The sequence below is a fragment of the Protobothrops mucrosquamatus genome, unplaced genomic scaffold (assembly GCF_001527695.2).
Source record: "Protobothrops mucrosquamatus isolate PMUCROS unplaced genomic scaffold, P.Mucros_1.0 scaffold4550, whole genome shotgun sequence".
NCBI classification, from domain to species: Eukaryota; Metazoa; Chordata; class Lepidosauria; order Squamata; family Viperidae; genus Protobothrops; species Protobothrops mucrosquamatus.
In genome coordinates this window covers 30,712-49,131 of record NW_015390455.1, presented here as the reverse complement: position 1 = coordinate 49,131, position 18,420 = coordinate 30,712, and the positions used below count along the sequence as shown (strand labels likewise).

At 50.3% G+C, this 18,420-nt stretch overlaps 2 protein-coding genes across 2 annotated transcripts in view; one reads left to right on the top strand and one right to left on the bottom strand.

Annotated features, from left to right (window-relative positions):
* CORO6 (coronin 6) overlaps positions 1–6,075 on the top strand; it is a gene marked incomplete at its 5' end in the record, with an annotated part of 12,473 nt that extends 6,398 nt beyond the window's left edge. Inside the window, 4 exons of the mRNA XM_015828478.1 lie at positions 529–674; positions 2,443–2,500; positions 4,140–4,370; positions 5,953–6,075. Of these exons, the coding sequence (XP_015683964.1) occupies positions 529–674; positions 2,443–2,500; positions 4,140–4,370; positions 5,953–6,075 (558 nt within the window). The remainder of the gene's footprint in view (positions 1–528; positions 675–2,442; positions 2,501–4,139; positions 4,371–5,952) is intronic.
* A 5,067-nt stretch (positions 6,076–11,142) lies between these two features.
* ANKRD13B (ankyrin repeat domain 13B) overlaps positions 11,143–18,420 on the bottom strand; it is a 19,889-nt gene continuing 12,611 nt past the window's right edge. Inside the window, exons 6-14 of the mRNA XM_015828480.1 lie at positions 18,312–18,378; positions 18,134–18,215; positions 16,355–16,419; positions 16,142–16,272; positions 15,880–16,037; positions 14,671–14,829; positions 13,924–14,084; positions 11,455–11,531; positions 11,143–11,353 (exon numbers count right to left, since the gene is read on the bottom strand). Coding sequence (XP_015683966.1) covers positions 11,143–11,353; positions 11,455–11,531; positions 13,924–14,084; positions 14,671–14,829; positions 15,880–16,037; positions 16,142–16,272; positions 16,355–16,419; positions 18,134–18,215; positions 18,312–18,378 — 1,111 coding nt within the window. The remainder of the gene's footprint in view (positions 11,354–11,454; positions 11,532–13,923; positions 14,085–14,670; positions 14,830–15,879; positions 16,038–16,141; positions 16,273–16,354; positions 16,420–18,133; positions 18,216–18,311; positions 18,379–18,420) is intronic.

Here is an 18,420-nt window from a genome sequence, read left to right as displayed (position 1 = left end):
GTGGATGGGAGGGAGGGAGGATAGAAGGAAGGAGAGAGCGGAAAAGGGAGGAGAGAAGAAAGGAGAGGAAAGGAATCAGGGAGAAAGGGAGGGAAAAAGGATAGAAGAAAGGGAGGAGAGGGAGAAAGGGAGGGAGGGAGGATAGAAGGAAGGAGAGAGGGAAGGAGGGAGGGAGAAAGGGAGGGAGAAAGGGAGGATAGAAGGAAGGAAGGAGGGAGGGAGGATAGAAGGAAGGAAGGAGAGAGGGAAGGAGGGAGGGAGAAAGGGAGGATAGAAGGAAGGAAGGAGGGAGGGAGGATAGAAGGAAGGAAGGAGAGAGGGAAGGAGGGAGGGAGAAACGGAGGGAGGGAGGATAGAAGGAAGGAAGGAGAGAGGGAGGAAGGGAGGAAGATATTCGCAAAATGGCTGATTTTTTTTAAAAAAGCCAACACTCTCTTGGGAGGACCATTCCCCCCTCCCTCTGGGGGCAGAGAGCCGGGAGGGGTGGGGGGCCCCCCAGAACTGAGACCCCGGCCTCCTTCCCCGCAGGGGGACAGCAGCATCCGCTACTTCGAGATCACGGACGAGGCGCCTTACGTCCACTACCTGAGCACCTACAGCAGCAAGGAGCCCCAGCGGGGGATGGGCTTCATGCCCAAACGGGGGCTGGACGTCAGCAAGTGCGAAATCGCCAGGTGAGGCTCCGGGGGGGCAGAGGGTCCGAAATCCAAGCGGGGGGGCAAGGGGGGGCGGTCCTCGGGGCAGCGCTCTTGTGACAATGTCCACGGGGGATTCTCCACCCTCCAGGTCAGGGCCGTCCCAAAGGGGCTTTTGTCAAGAGGCAACTGGACTTCCTTATTTTTCCTTGGAAGAGGTTTCGCTTCTCATCCCGGAAGCTTCTTCGGCTCTGACTGGATGGTGGGAGAATGGAAGGATTTATCCTCCTTGCAGACAGCCGGTCATTTGCATCCTTTTAGAGGGTCGTTGAGGCCACTTGGAGGTTTGCCTGTGTCCTTAAGGTCACCTGAGTGGTGCAAATGGGTGTGGAGCCTTCTTGGAACTGCTGAAAGGATATTCCCCCCCATTTGCACCCCTCAGGTGATCCTGAGGACACAGACAACCCTCCAAGTGGCCTCAATGACTCTCTAAATGGAGGCAAATGACCAGCTTTCTGCAAGGAGTATAAATCCTTCCATTCCCCACCATCCCAGTCAGAGGTGAAGAAACTTCTGGAATGAGAAGTGAAACGTCTTCAAGGGAAATGGAAGGATTGATACTCCTTGCAGTCAGCTGGTCATTTGCATCCTTCTAGAGAGTCGTTGAGGCCACCTGGAGGTTTGTCTGTGTCCTCAAGGTCACCTGAGTGGTGCAAATGGGTGTGGAGCCTTCTTGGAACTGCTGAAAGGAACTCCACACCCATTTGCACCACTCAGGTGACCCCCGAGGACACAGGTAAAACCTCCAGGTGGCCTCAACGACTCTCTAAAAGAAGGCAAATGACTAACTGTCTGCAAGGAGTATAAATCCTTCCATTCCATACCATCCAATCAGAGCCGAAGATGCTTCTTGGATGAGAAGGGAAACGTCTTCAAGGGAAATGGAAGGATTTATACTCCTTGCAGACAGCTGGTCATTTGCATCCTTCTAGAGAGTCATTGAGGCCACTTGGAGGCTTATCTGTGTCCTTAAGGCCACTTCAGTGGTGCAAATGGGTGTGGAGCCTTCTTGGCTACAGGAGGGACACAGGGCGGAATACATCCTGGAGCCAAGAAGGCCCCACACCCATTTGCACCACTCAGATGAACTTAAGGACACAGACAATCTTCCAAGTGGCATCAACGACTCTCTCAAAGGATGCAAATGACCAGCTGTCTGCAAGGAGTATAAATCCTTCCATTCTCCCACCATCCGGTCAGAGCTGAAGAAGCTTCTGGGATGAGAAGCGAAACGTCTTCAAAGGAAAAAACAAGGAAGTCCTGCTGCCTCCTGGACGATCTTGTGACGATGCACAAGTCCTTGGCTTACGGCCACAATTGACACCGCCGCTTCCACGCCGCTAAGTAAAGCGGTCGTGACGTGAAGTCGTTTGAAGTCCACACAGGTCTTAAAGTGATCCGGGTTGGGAACCATGGGGCAAGATTGACGCAAAGAGGACAAAAACCCCAAACTGAGGGGGGGTGTCAGTGAGTGAGGGGAGGGGGAGATTGTACGACTTTAAAAGAAATTTGTTAGGGTGGGTAGGGGTTCAAAAAAACACCCCTTTCTTTCAAGAAGTCATTTCCGTCCCACTCCTGCTTGGAACGAACTGGATCCAAGCGCTTCAGAAGCAGGGAGGGGATTATGAGATGGGGGGGGGGAAAGAGATGGGGGTTGGGGTGGGGGGGGAGGCCTTCGTCTCACGCCTATGCAAGCCCCCAGCCCCATGTCAGACCAGTAACGTCCCTTGTCTCTCCCCCCCCCCAGGTTTTACAAGCTGCACGAACGGAAATGTGAGCCCATTGTTATGACTGTACCACGAAAGGTGAGCCTTTAATGAATTGGTCTGGAACGGTGTAGGTAGGGTCTCCTGCTTGGGCAGGGGGTTGGACTAGATGACCTCCGAGGTCCCTCCCAATTCTGCTACTCTGTTAATCAGTGGAAGGGCTTGCCTCCAGAAGCTGTGGGTGCTCCATCGCTGGAGGCTTTCAAGAAGAAACTGGATAGTCACTTGTCTGGAATGGTGTAGGTAGGGTCTCCTGCTTGAGCAGGGGGTCGGACTAGATGACCTCCGAGGTCCCTTCCACTTCTGTTATTCTGTATTCTGTAAATAGAGTGACGTCCTTTTGGCCCATTTGCGTGGGGTGCAACCCCCAGGGACAGAAAGACTTTTACCCTGGAATCCCAAATCTCTATCCAGTGGCATTACAAAAGATTTCCAGAATGCTAGCCGGGGAATCCTGGGAGTGGAAGTCCACACATTTTAAAGTTTCCTAACTTGGGAAACAAACTTCCAAGCATGAAACGTGAAGGTGCGTCTTTCCAGCGGGACCACACAGTTGTTTATTTTGAGGTTGTCATAGAATTAAGAGAGGCATCAAAATCAAAAGGATTAGTCCCCCTGTTTGACTGAGAACAAATCAATCAATGAATCAATCAATTGAGAACAAATCAATGAATCAATCGAACAAATCAATCATTGATTGATTAATTCTTGATTTTGTTGACTGATTCATTGATTTGTTCTCAATTCATTGATTGATTTGTTCTCAATTCATTGATTTGTTCTCAATTGATTGAGAACAAATCAATCATTGATTAATTCTTGATTTTGTTGACTGATTCATTGATTTGTTCTCAATTCATTGATTGATTTGTTCTCAATTCATTGATTTGTTCTCGATTGATTCATTGATTGATTTGTTCTCGATTGATTCATTCAATTGCTTGGAATTTATTGATTGATTGATTTGTTCTCAATTGATTGATTTGTTCTCAATTGATTGATTCATTGATTGATTTGTTCTCAATTGATTGATTTATTCATTGATTTGTTCTCAATTGATTTGTTCTCAATTGATTTGTTCTCAATTGATTGATTTGTTCTCAATTGATTTGTTCTCAATTGATTTGTTCTCAATTGATTGATTTGTTCTCGATTCATTGATTTGTTCTCTGATTCATTGATTTGTTCTCAATTCATTGATTCATTGATTTGTTCTCAATTCATTGATTGATTCATTGATTAGTTCTCAATTGATTCATTGATTTGTTCTCAATTCATTGATTGATTTGTTCTCAATTCATTGATTGATTCATTGATTAGTTCTCAATTGATTCATTGATTTGTTCTCAGTTGATTCATTGATTTCTTCTCAATTTGCTCTCAATTGATTGATTGATTGGTTCTCAATTGATTCACCGATTCATTGATTTGTGCTCGATTGATTCATTGAACCACTGTTTCATCGAATGCTCTATTGGTTGATTAATTGTCCATTGATTGCTTCATCGGCTTTTCCATTGATTCATTCATTGATCCACGGATTCACTCATCCGAGTTAGAAAGCAGAGCGAACCCTCCCCTGAGGCTGGGGGTGAGTGGGGAGGGGGGCGAGGGGTTTCTGGGGAGGGTCCCGCCCCCCGCCCCTTGCTGACCTCTCCCCTCTCCCCTTTCTCGGCAGTCGGACCTCTTCCAGGATGACTTGTACCCGGACACCCCTGGCCCCGAGCCGGCCCTGGAGGCGGAGGAATGGCTGGCCGGGAAAGACGCGGAGCCCCTCCTGGTCTCCTTGCGTGACGGCTACGTCCCCCTCAAGAACCGCGAGCTCAAAGTCAGTAAGAAGAACATCCTGGACAGCAAGCCCCCGCCCGGCTCCCGCAGGGGCCTCTCCGCCTGCGACGCCAATTTTTCTGTGAGTGGTTGAGCCTCTTGGGTGTGGTTGTGTGGGTGTGGGTGTGGGTGTGTGTTAGAGAGAGAGAGAGACATCGTGGGCCTTGTCTGTGGGAATCAACCCAGCCCCTTCCTCCTCCGTTAACTGACACACCTCCTTCTCTTCCTCCTCTTCCTCTTTTTTCCCTCTTCTCGTTCTTCTTTCTTTTTCTTTCTTTCTTTCTTTCTTTCTTTCTCCTCTCCTTTTCATTCTCTTCTTCCTCCTTCCCTTCCTTCTCCTCTTCATTTTTCCTTTCTTCTCTTCTTCTCCTTTCTTTCTTCTCCTCTCCTCCTCCTCCTCCTTCCTCCTTTTTCTTTTCTCCTTTCCTTCTTTCTCCTTCTCTCCTTTTCGTTCTCTTCTTCCCTTCCTCCTCCTCCTCTTCATTTTTTCTTTCTTCTCTCCTTCTCCTTTCTCTTCCCCTCTTCCTCCTTCTCTTCTTTTTTCCTCTTTCTTCTCTCCTTCTCCTTTCTTTCTTCTCCTCTCCTCCTCCTCCTCCTCCTTCCTCCTTCTCTTCTTCCTTTTTCTTCTCTTCTCCTTTCTTTCTTTCTTTCTTTCTCCTTCTCTCCTTTTCGTTCTCTTCTTCCCTTCCTCCTCCTCCTCTTCATTTTTCCTCTTTCTTCTCCCCTTCTCCTTTCTCTTCCCCTCTTCCTTCTTCTCTTCTTTTTTCCTCTTTCTTCTCTCCTTCTCCTTTCTTTCTTCTCCTCTCCTTCTCCTCCTCCTCCTTCTTCCTCCTTCTCTTCTTCCTTTTTCTTCTCTTCTCCTTTCTTTCTTTCTCCTTCTCTCCTTTTCATTCTTCTTCCTCTTCCCCTTTCTCCTCCTTCTCTTCATTTTCCCCATTCTTCTCTCCTTTCTTTTTTCTCCTCTCCTTCTCCTTTTCATTCTCCTCCTCCTTCATCCGTCTCTTTTTCCTTTTTCTTCTCCTTTTTTTCTTCTCTCCTTCTTTTCATTCTCCTCTTCCTCCTCCCCGTCCTCTTCCTCCTCTTTTTTCCCCTTTCTTCTCATTCTCCTTCTTTCTTTTTCTTTGCCTCTCTTTCTCTTCATTCTTCTTCTCTTCCCCTCTTCCTCTTCTTTTTTCCTTTCTTCTCTCCTTCTCCTTTCTTTCTTCTCTCTTTCTACTCCTCCTTTTTCCTTTTTCTTCTCTTCTACTTTCTTTCTTTCTCCTTCTCCTTTTCATTCTCTTCTTCCCCTCTTCCTCCTTCTCTTCGTTTTTCCTTTCTTCTCTCCTTCTTTCTTTTTTCACCTCTCCTTCTCCTTCATTCTCCTCCTCCTCCTCCTCCATCCTTTTTTTGCTTTTTCTTCTTTTTGTCTTCTCTCCTTCTTTTCATTCTCCTCTTCCTCCTCCCCTTCCTCCTCCTTTTTCCTCTTTCTTCTCCTCTCCTTCTCCTTTCTTTCTTCTTTTCTGCTTATCCTTTTCATTCGCCTCATCTTCTTCCTCCTTTTTCTTTTTTCTCCTCCTCCTCCGCCTCCTTCCTCCTGTTTCTCCATTTTCTCCCTTTTCTTCTCCTTTTTCATCTCCTTCTTCCCCTTCTCCTTCTCCTCCTCCTCTCTTGCTCACCCCCCCCAGACCTCCACCCTCGAGGACCTCTTGCAAGAAATCCGCACTCTGCGCCAGACCATCCAAGATCACGAGAAGCGCATCACCGACCTGGAAAACACTCTCTGCGAACTCGCAGACGTGACGGACTAGCCTACTTCTGCCCCCCCCTGCCCCCCCAGAACTTTGCCATCCCGGAGACAGACCGATCATCTCCCCCATCCATCCGCTTCTTCTCAGCTCAGTGGGCATTTCGCAGGGGATGCTGCTCCCCGCTGCAAAAAATGGCCCTGCTCTCCTCTCATCCCTTTCTCTCCAACCTGACTCCGGACTACCTTGATTTTGGGGGTGGAAGCAGGGTTCAGAGAAAAGGTCTTCCGTCGACTGCTGGACGCTCGGGGTGGGGTGGGGGTTGCGGGGTAGGGTTGCTGTGATGCCAACTCACCCTTCAGCCCCCCAGGAATGGGGCGAAGGGGGTGGGGTTGCTGTGAGCCACAGGTTTGTCGTGGAGTTTTGCCGTGCGACCGAGGAAAAGTTGGACCCTTAGATTTGCAAGGATTAGAAATGGGTCTGGGTCTGTGGAGAGGGAGGGAGGGAGGGAGAGAGCCGTGGGCAGCCAGACCCTGCGGGCGGGGGATTGGTTTTACCGGAGGGATGGGGGGCCAAGAGGAGTCTCCAGCCTCTGCTGGAAGTGGTGGGGGGGAACCCTGTGGCCCAGCAACACTGGTCCGAAGGGGGGGCATCTGCAGGCATTGAGGAGGGGGTTGCCTGCTGTCTTGTCGTGAGTTTTCCATCTCAATTGCTGAATGTTGTACAGATGTTTTGCAGCTGGGCCAGGCCCAGATGTGCAGCCGGAGGTGGAGGAACAAGGATGCTCGGTTACAGCAACGCCTTCCCCCCCTTTGCCCCCCCCCGGCTTGTAGTACAAAATGACCGCCTCCCTGGTGGGGTGGGGGGAGAGAAAATAGGGCCATTGCTCATTTGCATATGCTGATAAATATATATATATAGATATATATTTCGAATGGCTGATCAGACTTCTTGGCTCTGAGTTGTTTTCTTTGCGGGGGGGGGGAGGAAATGGGCACCCGGAGCAAGCGTGGGGCCCAGCTGGATGCCCTCGAGGGAACCCACAGGCAATCTCAGCCGCGTTCTCCCTCCATGCACAGCAATGCTGGCTGGGGGATTCTGGGAGTGGAAGACCACCCCTCTTAAAGCATGGCTGGCTGGGGAATTCTGGGAGTGGAAGTCCGCCCCTCTTAAAGCATGGCTGGCTGGGGGATTCTGGGAATTGAAGTCCACCCCTCTTAAAGCAGGCTGGCTGGGGGATTCTGGGAGTGGAAGTCCACCCCTCTTAAAGCAGGCTGGCTGGGGGATTCTGGGAGTGGAAGCCCACCCCTCTTAAAGCAGGCTGGCTGGGGAATTCTGGGAGTGGAAGCCCACCCCTCTTAAAGCAGGCTGGCTGGGGGATTCTGGGAGTGGAAGTCCACCCCTCTTAAAATGGCCAAACTTGGAAATATCCCGACTCTAAACTCTACACTGGATCGAATCAAATATGCAATGCAGGTAATCCTCACCTTACAACCGGGTGTTCAATGATTTTTGCCCCATTTTACGCTCTTTGTTGCCCTACTTGTTAAGTTGTGAAATCCACTGCGGTTAAATTAGTCACCCGGTTGTTAAAAGTGAATTCATTTCCCCCCTGACTTTGGTTGCAAAAGGGGAATCATGTAGCTGGCTGGGGAATTCTGGGAATTGAAGTCCACAGGTCTTAAAAGTCTCCAAGCTTGGACACTCGGTCGTTGAGTGAGGTGGTCATTAACCGAGACGTTTTAAGGTGGATGGAAATGCTTTACTGGATGTAAAATTCCGTTTAACGCAGCGTTGTCCAATCCTGAACCTATGGACTTCAACTCCCAGAATTCCCCAGCCAGCATAGGAAGTTGAAGTCCACGGGTCTTAAAGGTCTCCAAGCTTAGACACCCCTGGTGCAACAACACATCCTGTTGCAACTTTGAATTGTCCTTAAACAATCAGTCGTAAATCAAGAATAACAGTTGCTGGAATTGGGAATGTCTAGTTTAATGAAGAGAAGCACGAGGGGGGACATGATAGCAGTCTTCCAGTATCTCAGGGGTTGCCATAAAGAAGAGGGAGTCAAGCTATTCTCCAAAGCGCCTGAAGGCAGGACAAGAAGCAACGGATGGAAACTGATCAAGGANAATTACAGGATAGAATAAAATAGAACAGAATAGAAAATAGAATAGAATAGAACAGAATAGAGAATAGAATAGAAAATAGAATAGAATAGAGAATAAAATAGGAATAGAATAGAAGGAATGAAGAATAGAATAGAATAGAATAGAATATAGAAAAAATAGAATAGAATAGAATTACAGGATAGAATAAAATAGAACAGAAAATAGAATAGAATAGAATAAAGAATAGAATAGAAGGAATGAAGAATAGAATAGAACAGAACAGAACAGAATAGAATAGAAGCTGGAAGGGACCTTGGAGGTCTTCTAGTCCAGCCCCGTGCTGGACGCTATACCATTTCAGACAATTGGGGGTTTGGGGGGTGGGTTTCTACCTCTATACCGGAAGAAGTGGGAGGTCCCCTCCCCATCCCAGGTGCAGCCTGCTGACTCTCCCACCCCCACCCCAAAAACAGGCAGAAACAAGCGAGGGTTCTTAAGGTATTTTATTGGTGTTTCTGTGCAGGTAAACACACCTGGCCCACAGGAAGCCTGTCTCCATCGCCTTCGCCCGGATGTCTGGGGTACCCGGAGGCCCCCTCCCCCTTTTTGTAATGGCTGTAGCAGCTTCACCTTAGCCCCTCTGGCCCTCCCACCACCCAAAACACAGGGCCCCCACTGGCTCCCCCGGGGAGGAATGGAAGAGAGAGGGGGGGCTACAGGCTGTTCCTCGCCCGCCCCCGCCATCCTCACCCCTACCCTGGCAGAGGGGTCTCCATCCCACCCCCAAGAGGTTAGCACCATGGAACAACAGGGTAGTAACGACCTTGCAGGGGGCACCTGCAATTGGGGAGGGGGCCCCAAATGGGAAGAGAGACCACATCCTGGGCCCCCATCAGGACCCCTGCAAGGGAAGCATCCAAGACACCAGGCTTTGGAGGGGGCGATGGCAGAAAAGGGGGTGCAGGGTTGCCCCCCCATGCTGTGCCCCCCCACTGCTGACTCCGGAGAGGCCGTGGCCCGCCTGCTCTTGCACCAAAGTCGCCCCTCCCCAATGCCAGCCTGTGTACCCCATAAATGCCCCTGCGCCTATTGGGGGGCAGTTGGGAGGGGGGGCACAGCCACGAAAGGAACCTGGAAGCCCCCGAAGGCGGGTGGAGACCTGATTGGCAGGCAGGGGGCGGGGTTAAGTGCACTTGGTGCAACTGGTGCAAAATTGGGGTGTGCGGAGAGGGGGGGGGACACGCTGCCGAGGGGCTCCCCAAGCATCTTGGGGTGGCTTTTCGCCACTCTCTGTTTTTGGGCTCGGCAAAGACTTCTGGGCACGTCTGAATCGGGGTGGGTCAAAAAAGTCAAGATGGCGGCCAAGAGGGCACCAAGTCCCACCCACTTTTTTAACGTGCTCCTCCCCAAATTAACAAGGCTTCTAGATTCACCCTCCGGGCTCTGTGCTAAATTAAACCAGGATTAACTAACTATAATCTCCTTTTTCCTTTTTGCACTTTGCATTTCCTGAATTCAATTCAGGCGGTCCTCGGCGTACAGCCGTTCATTTAGTGACCGTTTGGAGTTACGGCGGGACTGAAAAAAATGACTTAGGGCTGCTTTTCACACAACTGTTGCAGCGTCCCCCTGGTCACGTGATCAAAAGTCAGACACTTGGCAACTGACCGGTATTGATGACGGTTTCAGCGTCCCGAAGTCAGGCGATCCCTTTTTGCAACCTTCCGACAAGCAAAGTCCATGGGGGGGGAAAGCCGGATTCACTTAACGACCGTGCTCCCACCTTAACAATTGCCGTGATTCACTTAACGACAATGTCAAGGACGTAAAATGGGGCAAAACTCAATAACTGTCTTGTTTAACCACGGAAATGTTGGTCTCGACTGTGGTCCTAAGTTGAGGACTACCTGTACAGGCCGGTTGGCAAGTGCCTAAACCTGGATCACGTGGCCAGGGGACACTGCAGTGGTCGTAAGTGTGAGGACAGGCCGTAAGTTACTTTTTTCCAGCACCGTCGTAATTTCAAACTACCTGTACAGGAATTCCTCAACTTACGACGCAGTTCCGAAGTTCACAAGGCTGAAACCCCCCCCAAGTGATCACATGACCCTTGGCAATCGGACACAATTACGGCCCTTTGCGGCTTCCCACAGTCACGTGACCGCACGTTAGGTCATTTTTTGCCGAAAGCCGGCAAAAAGTGGGGATCCTGCGACGGTCCTAAGTGTGAAAAAAAACAAAACCCCAGCTGTAAGTCACTTTTTTCAGCGCTGTCGTAATGTCAAACGGTCACTAAACGAACTGTTGTCAAGTCGAGAACCACCAGTTGATTGAAAGGGACCTCGGAGGTCTTCTAGTCCAACCCCCTTTCGGCAATTAGGTGTTAAGGCTCCAAATTTGCTCCCACCCACCCCCAAAACAGCTCCTCATGAGCTTCCCGCCGTTCTCCGATTGCACCCGGGTTAAGAATTGGGGGGTCCCGAATTAGGCTTGCCAAAATCAAGCTGGCCACTAGAGGGCAGCCCAGATGAGTGTGTGTGTGTGTGTGTGTGCTTGCGCCCTCCGGTGGCCCTCTGGGGGTTTTGCACCCTGAAAGAGGAGACTTGGCTGTGATGCTGCCCAAATGGATAGAACTCAGAGCCTCGCAGCCCCCAACCCGGAAAAAGGAAGAGGGGAAGGGAGACCCCTCCCCTCTTGGCCACAATGGGCAACAGCGAGGAAAGCCGGACGGACAGTGGCCGATGTCTAACTGATTAACCCCCCCACCAGAGGGGCAAATTAAATGGCTCAGCTGTGAGAGGGGAAACGTGTCGGGACCCCCTGCCAGCCCCCCGCCCCGTCCCGGCTGTGCCCCCCACGCCCCGACCCGCTCCGTCCTGGTGGTGCCCAGGTTTGTGCATGAGCAGAGCCAGAACTGGGGAAGGCACAGTCTGTTAGTGCTGGCTGGTGGCCCCCAGGGGCTGGCCGGAGCTGTGTGTGTGCGTGCCCCTGCCCAAGACCCCCTGGGTGAGGAGGGGGCTTATTGTTCGGTGACGGACAGGCGCAGGATCCGTTCCAGTTCTTCCTGCTCCTGGCGCGAACGCCGTTCGGCTTCTTTCTGTTCTTTGGCGGAGAGCTCCATGGCCATGCGCAGCTGCTCGGCGTAGGTGGGCAGCCCGGGACCCCGGCCTGGTGTGGGGGGTGGCTGCTGGGGGACGGCGGGCCGCGGGGGCGGCGTGTGCTGGGGTGTCCTGGGGAGGGCAAACAGAGGACAGGTGTTGACAGGTGTTCGGAAGGAGGAAGTAAAATGGACCAATCCGGAAGCGGAAGTGACGCCCGCAGAGAAACTCACCTGCAGACTCGACGTCCTTCTTGGGACACCGGCAGAGTGCCTGGCTTGCTGTTGGTCAAAGCTTCCCAAATGGTCACCTGTGGGAAAGAGAGAGAACACCGTCCCTTGGATACTTGAGAGACCTGATTCAGATTCAATATAAATTCAATATAAATTCAATAAATAAATAAATGTGGTGCCAGCCTACGGTTTACTTTCTTGGGACTTCACCTCCCGCGATCCTGCCTCAATTCTGGTTTACTGGCCTAAGCCACAATCAAGCCACGATTAAACAAACTGGCCATCGCCGTGTAATAATATGGACCCCAGAAAAGCAGTGTTTCTCCACTTTTGGCAATTTTAAGATGGCGGGGGGACTTCAACTCCCAGAATTCCCCAGCCAGCTTAAAGCATGATTGTGGAATTCTGGGAGTTGAAGTCCAACCAGCTTAAAGCATGATTGTGGAATTCTGGGAATTGAAGTCCGTAAGTCTTAAAAAAAAATACTGATTGTGGAATTCTGGGAGTTGAAGTCCAACCAGCTTAAAGCATGATTGTGGAATTCTGGAAGTTGAAGTCCATAAGTCTTAAAAAAAAATACTGATTGGGGAATTCTGGGAATTGAAGTCCATAAGTCTTAAAAAAATACTGATTGTGGAATTCTGGGAGTTGAAGCCCACATGTCTTAAAGTGACCAAGGTTGATTTATCTATTTATTTAGCATATGGCAGACCAAGTTTGAGAAATGAGAAACGCTCCATTAAAGTCATCAATTAAAACACGACACACTAAAAACCCTACAAAAATTTAGGAGACCTTATGGAAACCAGATGCGTTTTTAGTACAAAATAAGGATTTAATTTTTTTAGCAGCCACCATGGAAGTGGTCACGATACCCACAAGTTCTGTGTTGGCAATTCCCACCTTAAAGGGCCAAGGACCCATTTGGCAGAAGCCACAATGAGGTCAGAATGATGTCACTGGGAAAATGACGTCATGACACCTGGGTCATCTCTTAACCCCCCTGGAAGAACCCCATGTAGGGAAGAGTGGATGAGAAGCAACCATGGTTAAAAGCATGGAAGGGCTTAAAACTTCGGTTTAAGCTTGCCCATGAGAGCGTCTTAGTGCTGGACCCAGACCGGATCCAGCTCAGATCAGATACCTAGAGTAGTCTTCCAACCCAGATTCACAGTCTTTTCCATCCCTGGCTTCTGGATCTGTGTCACTGGCAGGGACAGGAACTAAACCAGGTTTGCGGGGGAGGCTGTCAATCCGTGGAGCTGAATGAAGGATATTGGTGAGTGAAACTGACCAGGTGACACGACTGTTCTCGGAAGACACCTCCCATTGTTTTTTTTTATTGTTTGTAAGTCGCCTGGAGTTGCTGCGAGTGAGTAGGCAGCTACATACATTTTCTAAATAAATAAATCTGAATAAGGCACCCCAACGTCTGGGCGGGCAGGGCAGAGAGGGTCAAAAAAGTCAAGATGGCGAACGTGTTGACTACGGTGGAAGCCCGCTTTGCAGCTGCAATGCATGCACTGATGGGATGGGCTTCAATCCCAGTTCAGCTGCCGCTTTATGCTGGCTTGCGTGTTTTCCTATCCCGCAATGGCAGCCTGCCGTAGACTCTAGGGAGGGTGGAAAGGAGCGGAGATCCTTGGGGAAAGCGAAACTACTGTATCTGCCTGAGATGCTGCTTCAAGGTCACCCGGCTGGGAGAAGAAAGCAGTTGCCTTTCTTGAAGTTCTGGAAACATCTGGCTTGAACCTGACTGGTCATTGGGGGAGGGGGGAGTCAGCAATGGGAGACAGTTAAGGGAGCGGAAAGTTGAACTTAGGGATTTGGGCACGCGATTCTCAGTTCTGGCTCTGCAAGCTATTCTCCAAAGCGCCTGAAGGCAGGACAAGAAGCAACGGATGGAAACTCATCAAGGAGAGAAGCAATCTGGAACTAAGGAGAAACTTCCTGACAGTTAAACATTTAACCAGTGGAACTCCTTGCCTCCAGAAGTTGTGGCTGATCCATCACTGGAAGTTTTTAAGAAGAGACTGGACAGCCATTTGTCTGAAATGGTATAGGGTCTCCTGCCTGAGCAGGAGGTTGGACTAGATGACCTCCAAGGTCTTCTTAAATACCTCCAGTGTTGGAGCATTTACAGCTTCTGGAGGCAGGTTGTTAATAATAATAATAAAGTTGGAAGGGACCTTAGAGGTCATCTAGTCCAACCCCCTGCTCAGGCAGAAAACCCTATACCATTTCGGACAAATGGCTGTCCGGTCTCTTCTTAAAAACTTCCAGTGTTGGAGCATTCACTGCTTCTGGAGGCAAGGAGTTCCACTGGTTAATCGTTCTCACTGTCAGGAAGTTTCTCCTTAGTTCCAGGTTGCTTCTCTCCTTGATGAGTTTCCTTCTTGGGCCAGCCCAGCGATGCCCAGCTTCTGGTCCCCCCAGACCCCCAACCTCCCGAGGTCGGTGGTCCCTTACCTGGTCATATTCGCTGCCCGCCTCTAGCAAGCTCTGTTGGATGGCGAACTGCAGTAAATCATCCTCATCTTCCCGCAAGGGCTCCGGGTGTCTCCCGACGATGCTGTAACCCTGGGGGGCTTCGAAGAGGGAGGGGTCCATCTCAAAGCAGCGGCAGGAACCTGCAGAAAGGGGGTCCAGCCACCGTCAGAAGGATGCAGGCGTCATTTGGACAGTGAGATGGACAGCATACAAGTTTAATAAATAAATCAAATGCTTGTGATGCCATCTTGACATAATAATAATAATAATAATAATAATAATAATAATAATAATAATAATAATAATAATAATAATAATGATGATGATGATGATGATGATGATGATGATGATGATGATGATGATGATGATGATGATGATGATGATGATGATGTTGGAAGGGACTTTGGAGGTCATCTAGTCCAACCCCCTATATTACAATATTGTTATGTCTAACTATAATAATAATAATAATGATAAAGTTGGAAGGGACCTTGGAGGTCATCTAGTCCAACCCCCTGCTCAGGCAGGAAACCCTATACCATTCCAGGCAAATGGCTGTCCAGTCTCTTCTTAAAAACCTCCAGTGTTGGAGCATTCACCGCTTCTGGAGGCGGGTTGTGCCACTTGCTTATGCCACCTGGTTTTGTGGGGCGCCTCCTGGCCCCCCCACCCTATCAACCCACCCCATGTCCCCCTTCCCTTCCCTTCTCGCCCCCCCTCACTCACCAAGGGAGCTGGAGCTGCTGATGCTGGACCGGTCACTGCCGGGCGAGGGGGCATCGCTGCCGGGGCTGCCCGTGCTGCGGAGAGAGACCACCGGCTCATCGCAGCCATTCAAGTTGCCAAAGGTGATGCGGGCATTGAGGATGTGGAAGATGGGGATTTCTGGAGGCGAGAGGGAAGGGAGCACAGGGCAGGGGTGTGTTTGTGTTTGTGTAGGTGTGTCTCAGCAGCCTCCTTCAGCACCAGGCGACAGGGAGGGTCACTTTTGCAGAAGGAAGACTCACACCGGTGGTCTCCTTCAGCAGCCTCTTGTCTGTGTCTTGCACTCCAACTCCCATCTTCCACCATCGCTGTAAAGCAGAACAGCTCTCTCTCTCTCCCCCACCCACCCACACACAGAAACACAAACATACAATGGGGTTTGCACAATGAATGGATCTGTAGCTTCTGGTTCAGCATCTTCAGAAAAAAAACGCCAAAGCTTTTAACCCACTGCATTCCTCAAAGTCAGCAATTTTAAGAAGAGTGGACTTCAACTCCCAGAATTCCTCAGCCAGCATTCTTGAAGATGGGTGAACTTCGACTCCCAGAATTCCCCAGCCAGCCATGCTTTAAGAGGGGTGGACTTCCACTCCCAGAATCCCCCAGCCAGCCTGCTTTAAGAGGGGTGGGCTTCCACTCCCAGAATTCCCCAGCCAGCCTGCTTCAAGAGGGGTGGACTTCCAGTCCCAGAATCCCCCAGCCAGCCATACTTTAAGAGGGGTGGACTTCCACTCCCAGAATCCCCCAGCCAGCCATGCTTTAAGAGGGGTGGGCTTCCACTCCCAGAATCCCCCAGCCAGCCATGCTTTAAGAGGGGTGGGCTTCCACTCCCAGAATTCCCCAGCCAGCCTGCTTTAAGAGGGGTGGGCTTCCACTCCCAGAATCCCCCAGCCAGCCATGCTTAAAGAGTGGACTTCAACTCCCAGAATTCACCTACAAGAGAATACTGTAAACTCTTCACAAAGCACAACCGGTTGCACCCAGCCCTGCATTCTTGCACAATCTCATTGCTTTTGATCTATGTTGAAGAGCAAAGAGATTGCAGGAGTCTCTTAAAATCCCTTTCTCTCCAATCTCTCTGCTCTGTGAGAGATGCAGGAGAGAAGCACGTTGTTTCTATATAGGCAATTTTTTCTTCCGCCTGACCCTTTCCTGGCATTTGACCCTCACCAATCTTGACCGGAAAGCCAGGCGGCAGGCGCAACGTGATAAAATCCCGGAGTTTGGCAAAGAGGGCGTTGCTGACCGCCATGAGGTCAATGATGGGGGCCACTTGCTCGGCCAGGGACAAAGGGTGGTCTTCACACAGCCACAACTTGGCTTTGAACCTGAGGGAGGAAGGGGAGGACGACGTGAGGAAAGGTTCCCCCTACCCCCCCCACTTGTCCCACCCTTCAAAAACAGTCCAACAGCCCCCTGGCTCGGCTCTCACTTTTGCGTCTTGGTGGTGAGTTCGATGGGTCGCCCCATATCCCGGGTCCCCAGCTCAAAACTGGGGTTGAAGTATTCCTCGGGCGTGATGGCCGTGGGGTTGGCGTGGCTCAGCGTCTGCGTGATGAGAGCCTGCAGAGGGTCAGAGAAAACATGGGAGTTGCTTCCCCCGTGCGCCGGGACCCTCGCGCCCGCTGTCCTTCCAGTTACTCACCCCGTTGTTGGGACCCACGTGTTGTTCGGCAATGCCCAGAAAGGACTGCAATGGGGTTTTACCACCTGGAAGAGATGAAAGCGGTTAAAAAGGGGGTGTAATTTGGAATTTGTGGGTGGAAGATCCAGTTTTTGGTCACCACGATGTAAAAAAGATACTGAGACTCTAGAAAGAGTGCAGAGAAGAGCAACAAGGATGATTAGGGGACTGGAGGCTAAAACATATAAGGAACGGTTGCTGGAATTGGGTCTGTCTAGTTTAACGAAGAGAAGGACGAGGGGGGACAGGATAGCAGTCTTCCAGTATCTCAGGGGCTGCCCCAAAGAAGAGGGAGTCAAGCTATTCTCCAAAGCCCCTGAAGGCAGGACAAGAAGCAACGGATGGAAACTCATCAAGGAGAGAAGCAGCCTGGAACTAAGGAGAAACTTCCTGACAGTTAGAACAATTAACCGGTGGAACAACCTGCCACCAGGAGTTGTGAATGGTCCAACACTGGAAGTTTTTAAGAAGAGACTGGACAGCCATTTGTCTGAAATGGTATAGGGCAGGGGTAGGCAACCTTGGCTCTTTTATGACTTGTGGACTTCAACTCCCAGAATTCCTGAGCCAGCGTGGCTCAGCTTGGAAACCTCTCCCTTTTCCCTCAGCATGGCTGGCTCAGGAATTCTGGGAGTTGAAGTCCACGAGTCATGAAGGGGGCCATAGTTCCCCCATGCTGGCTCAGGAATTCTGGGAGTTGAAGTCCACATGTCATAAAAGAGCCACGGTTGCCTACCCCTGTCCTAAGTCCTCCTGTTCTAAGCGGTGAGCCTCCAAGACCAGGGGTAGGCAACCTTGACCCCTTCATGACTCGTGGACTTCAACTCCCAGAATTCCTGAGACAGCATGGCTCAGCTTGGAATCCTCTCCCTTTCCCCTCAGCATGGCTGGCTCAGGAATTCTGGGAGTTGAAGTCCACGAATCATAAAACAGCCTAGGTTGCCTACCTCTGGTATAGGGTTTCCTGCCTGAGCAGGGGGTTGGACTAGAAGACCTCCAAGGTCCCTTCCAACTCTGTTATTCTAATCCTAATGAACAGGACCAACACAGGAGATGAAATATAATATAAAGTTATGCCACATCTGGGGCAGAGCACAAAGTCGATGGGTTACGGGTTTGTTTTTTTTTAATTAGAATTATTTCTAATGAGATCCATGTCCAAACACTCCAGGGAAACGGGGTGAGACGAAAGAATATAAAAAAGCAAAATGAATGACAGAGAATCCTCGACTTACGGCGGTTTGTTCAGCGGCCAATCGAAGTTACAACAGCAGTAAAAAAAAAAAAGGGATCTTTGGCCATTTTTCACACAACCGTCGCAGCATCCCCAGGATCAAAATTCGGACACTTGGCAACCGACTCGTATTTATGACAGTTGGCGCATCCCGGGGTGTGTGTGTGTGTGTGTCACGTGATCTCCCCCTTTTGCGCGACCTCTCAACAAGTAAAGTCGAGGGGGAAAGCCAGGTTCACTTTACAACTGTGTTACTCATTTAACAGCAGTGACTCGCTTCGCGACGGTGGTGAGAGGTCGTAAAATGGGTCGAAACCCGCTTAACAAATGTCTGGTTTAGCGATGGGAAATTTCGGGCTCCCTTGCGGTCGTAAGGCAAGGACTTGACCCGCGAAACATTTTAAGGAGGCCGCAATAAGAACACCCGTGTTACAAATAGGAGGAGCAGCACAATTCAGCAAGGAAAAATAATCTGAATTTTTGGCCGAAAGCAAAGCGATCCTCACCTTTAGTTTTTCCTTTGTGCTGCTCGGAAAGGTGTTCGGTCCGCGTCCGGGTGATGAGTTCCACGTTGGAAGCCCCGTAAACCTGTCGAGCGAGGGACACACGGTACGTTTCTGCCCCTTCCTACCCCTCTTCCCATCCACTTGTCAAGCTTCTAGTCCTCAGTGTCAGAGGTCTCACCTTGGCTTCGTACCCGTTCACCATCTCGGTCTTTTCGCTCCTCCAGCCTAATATACCCGTCTTGTTCCTGAGAGAGAGAGAGAGAGAGAGAGAGAGAGAGAGAGAGAGA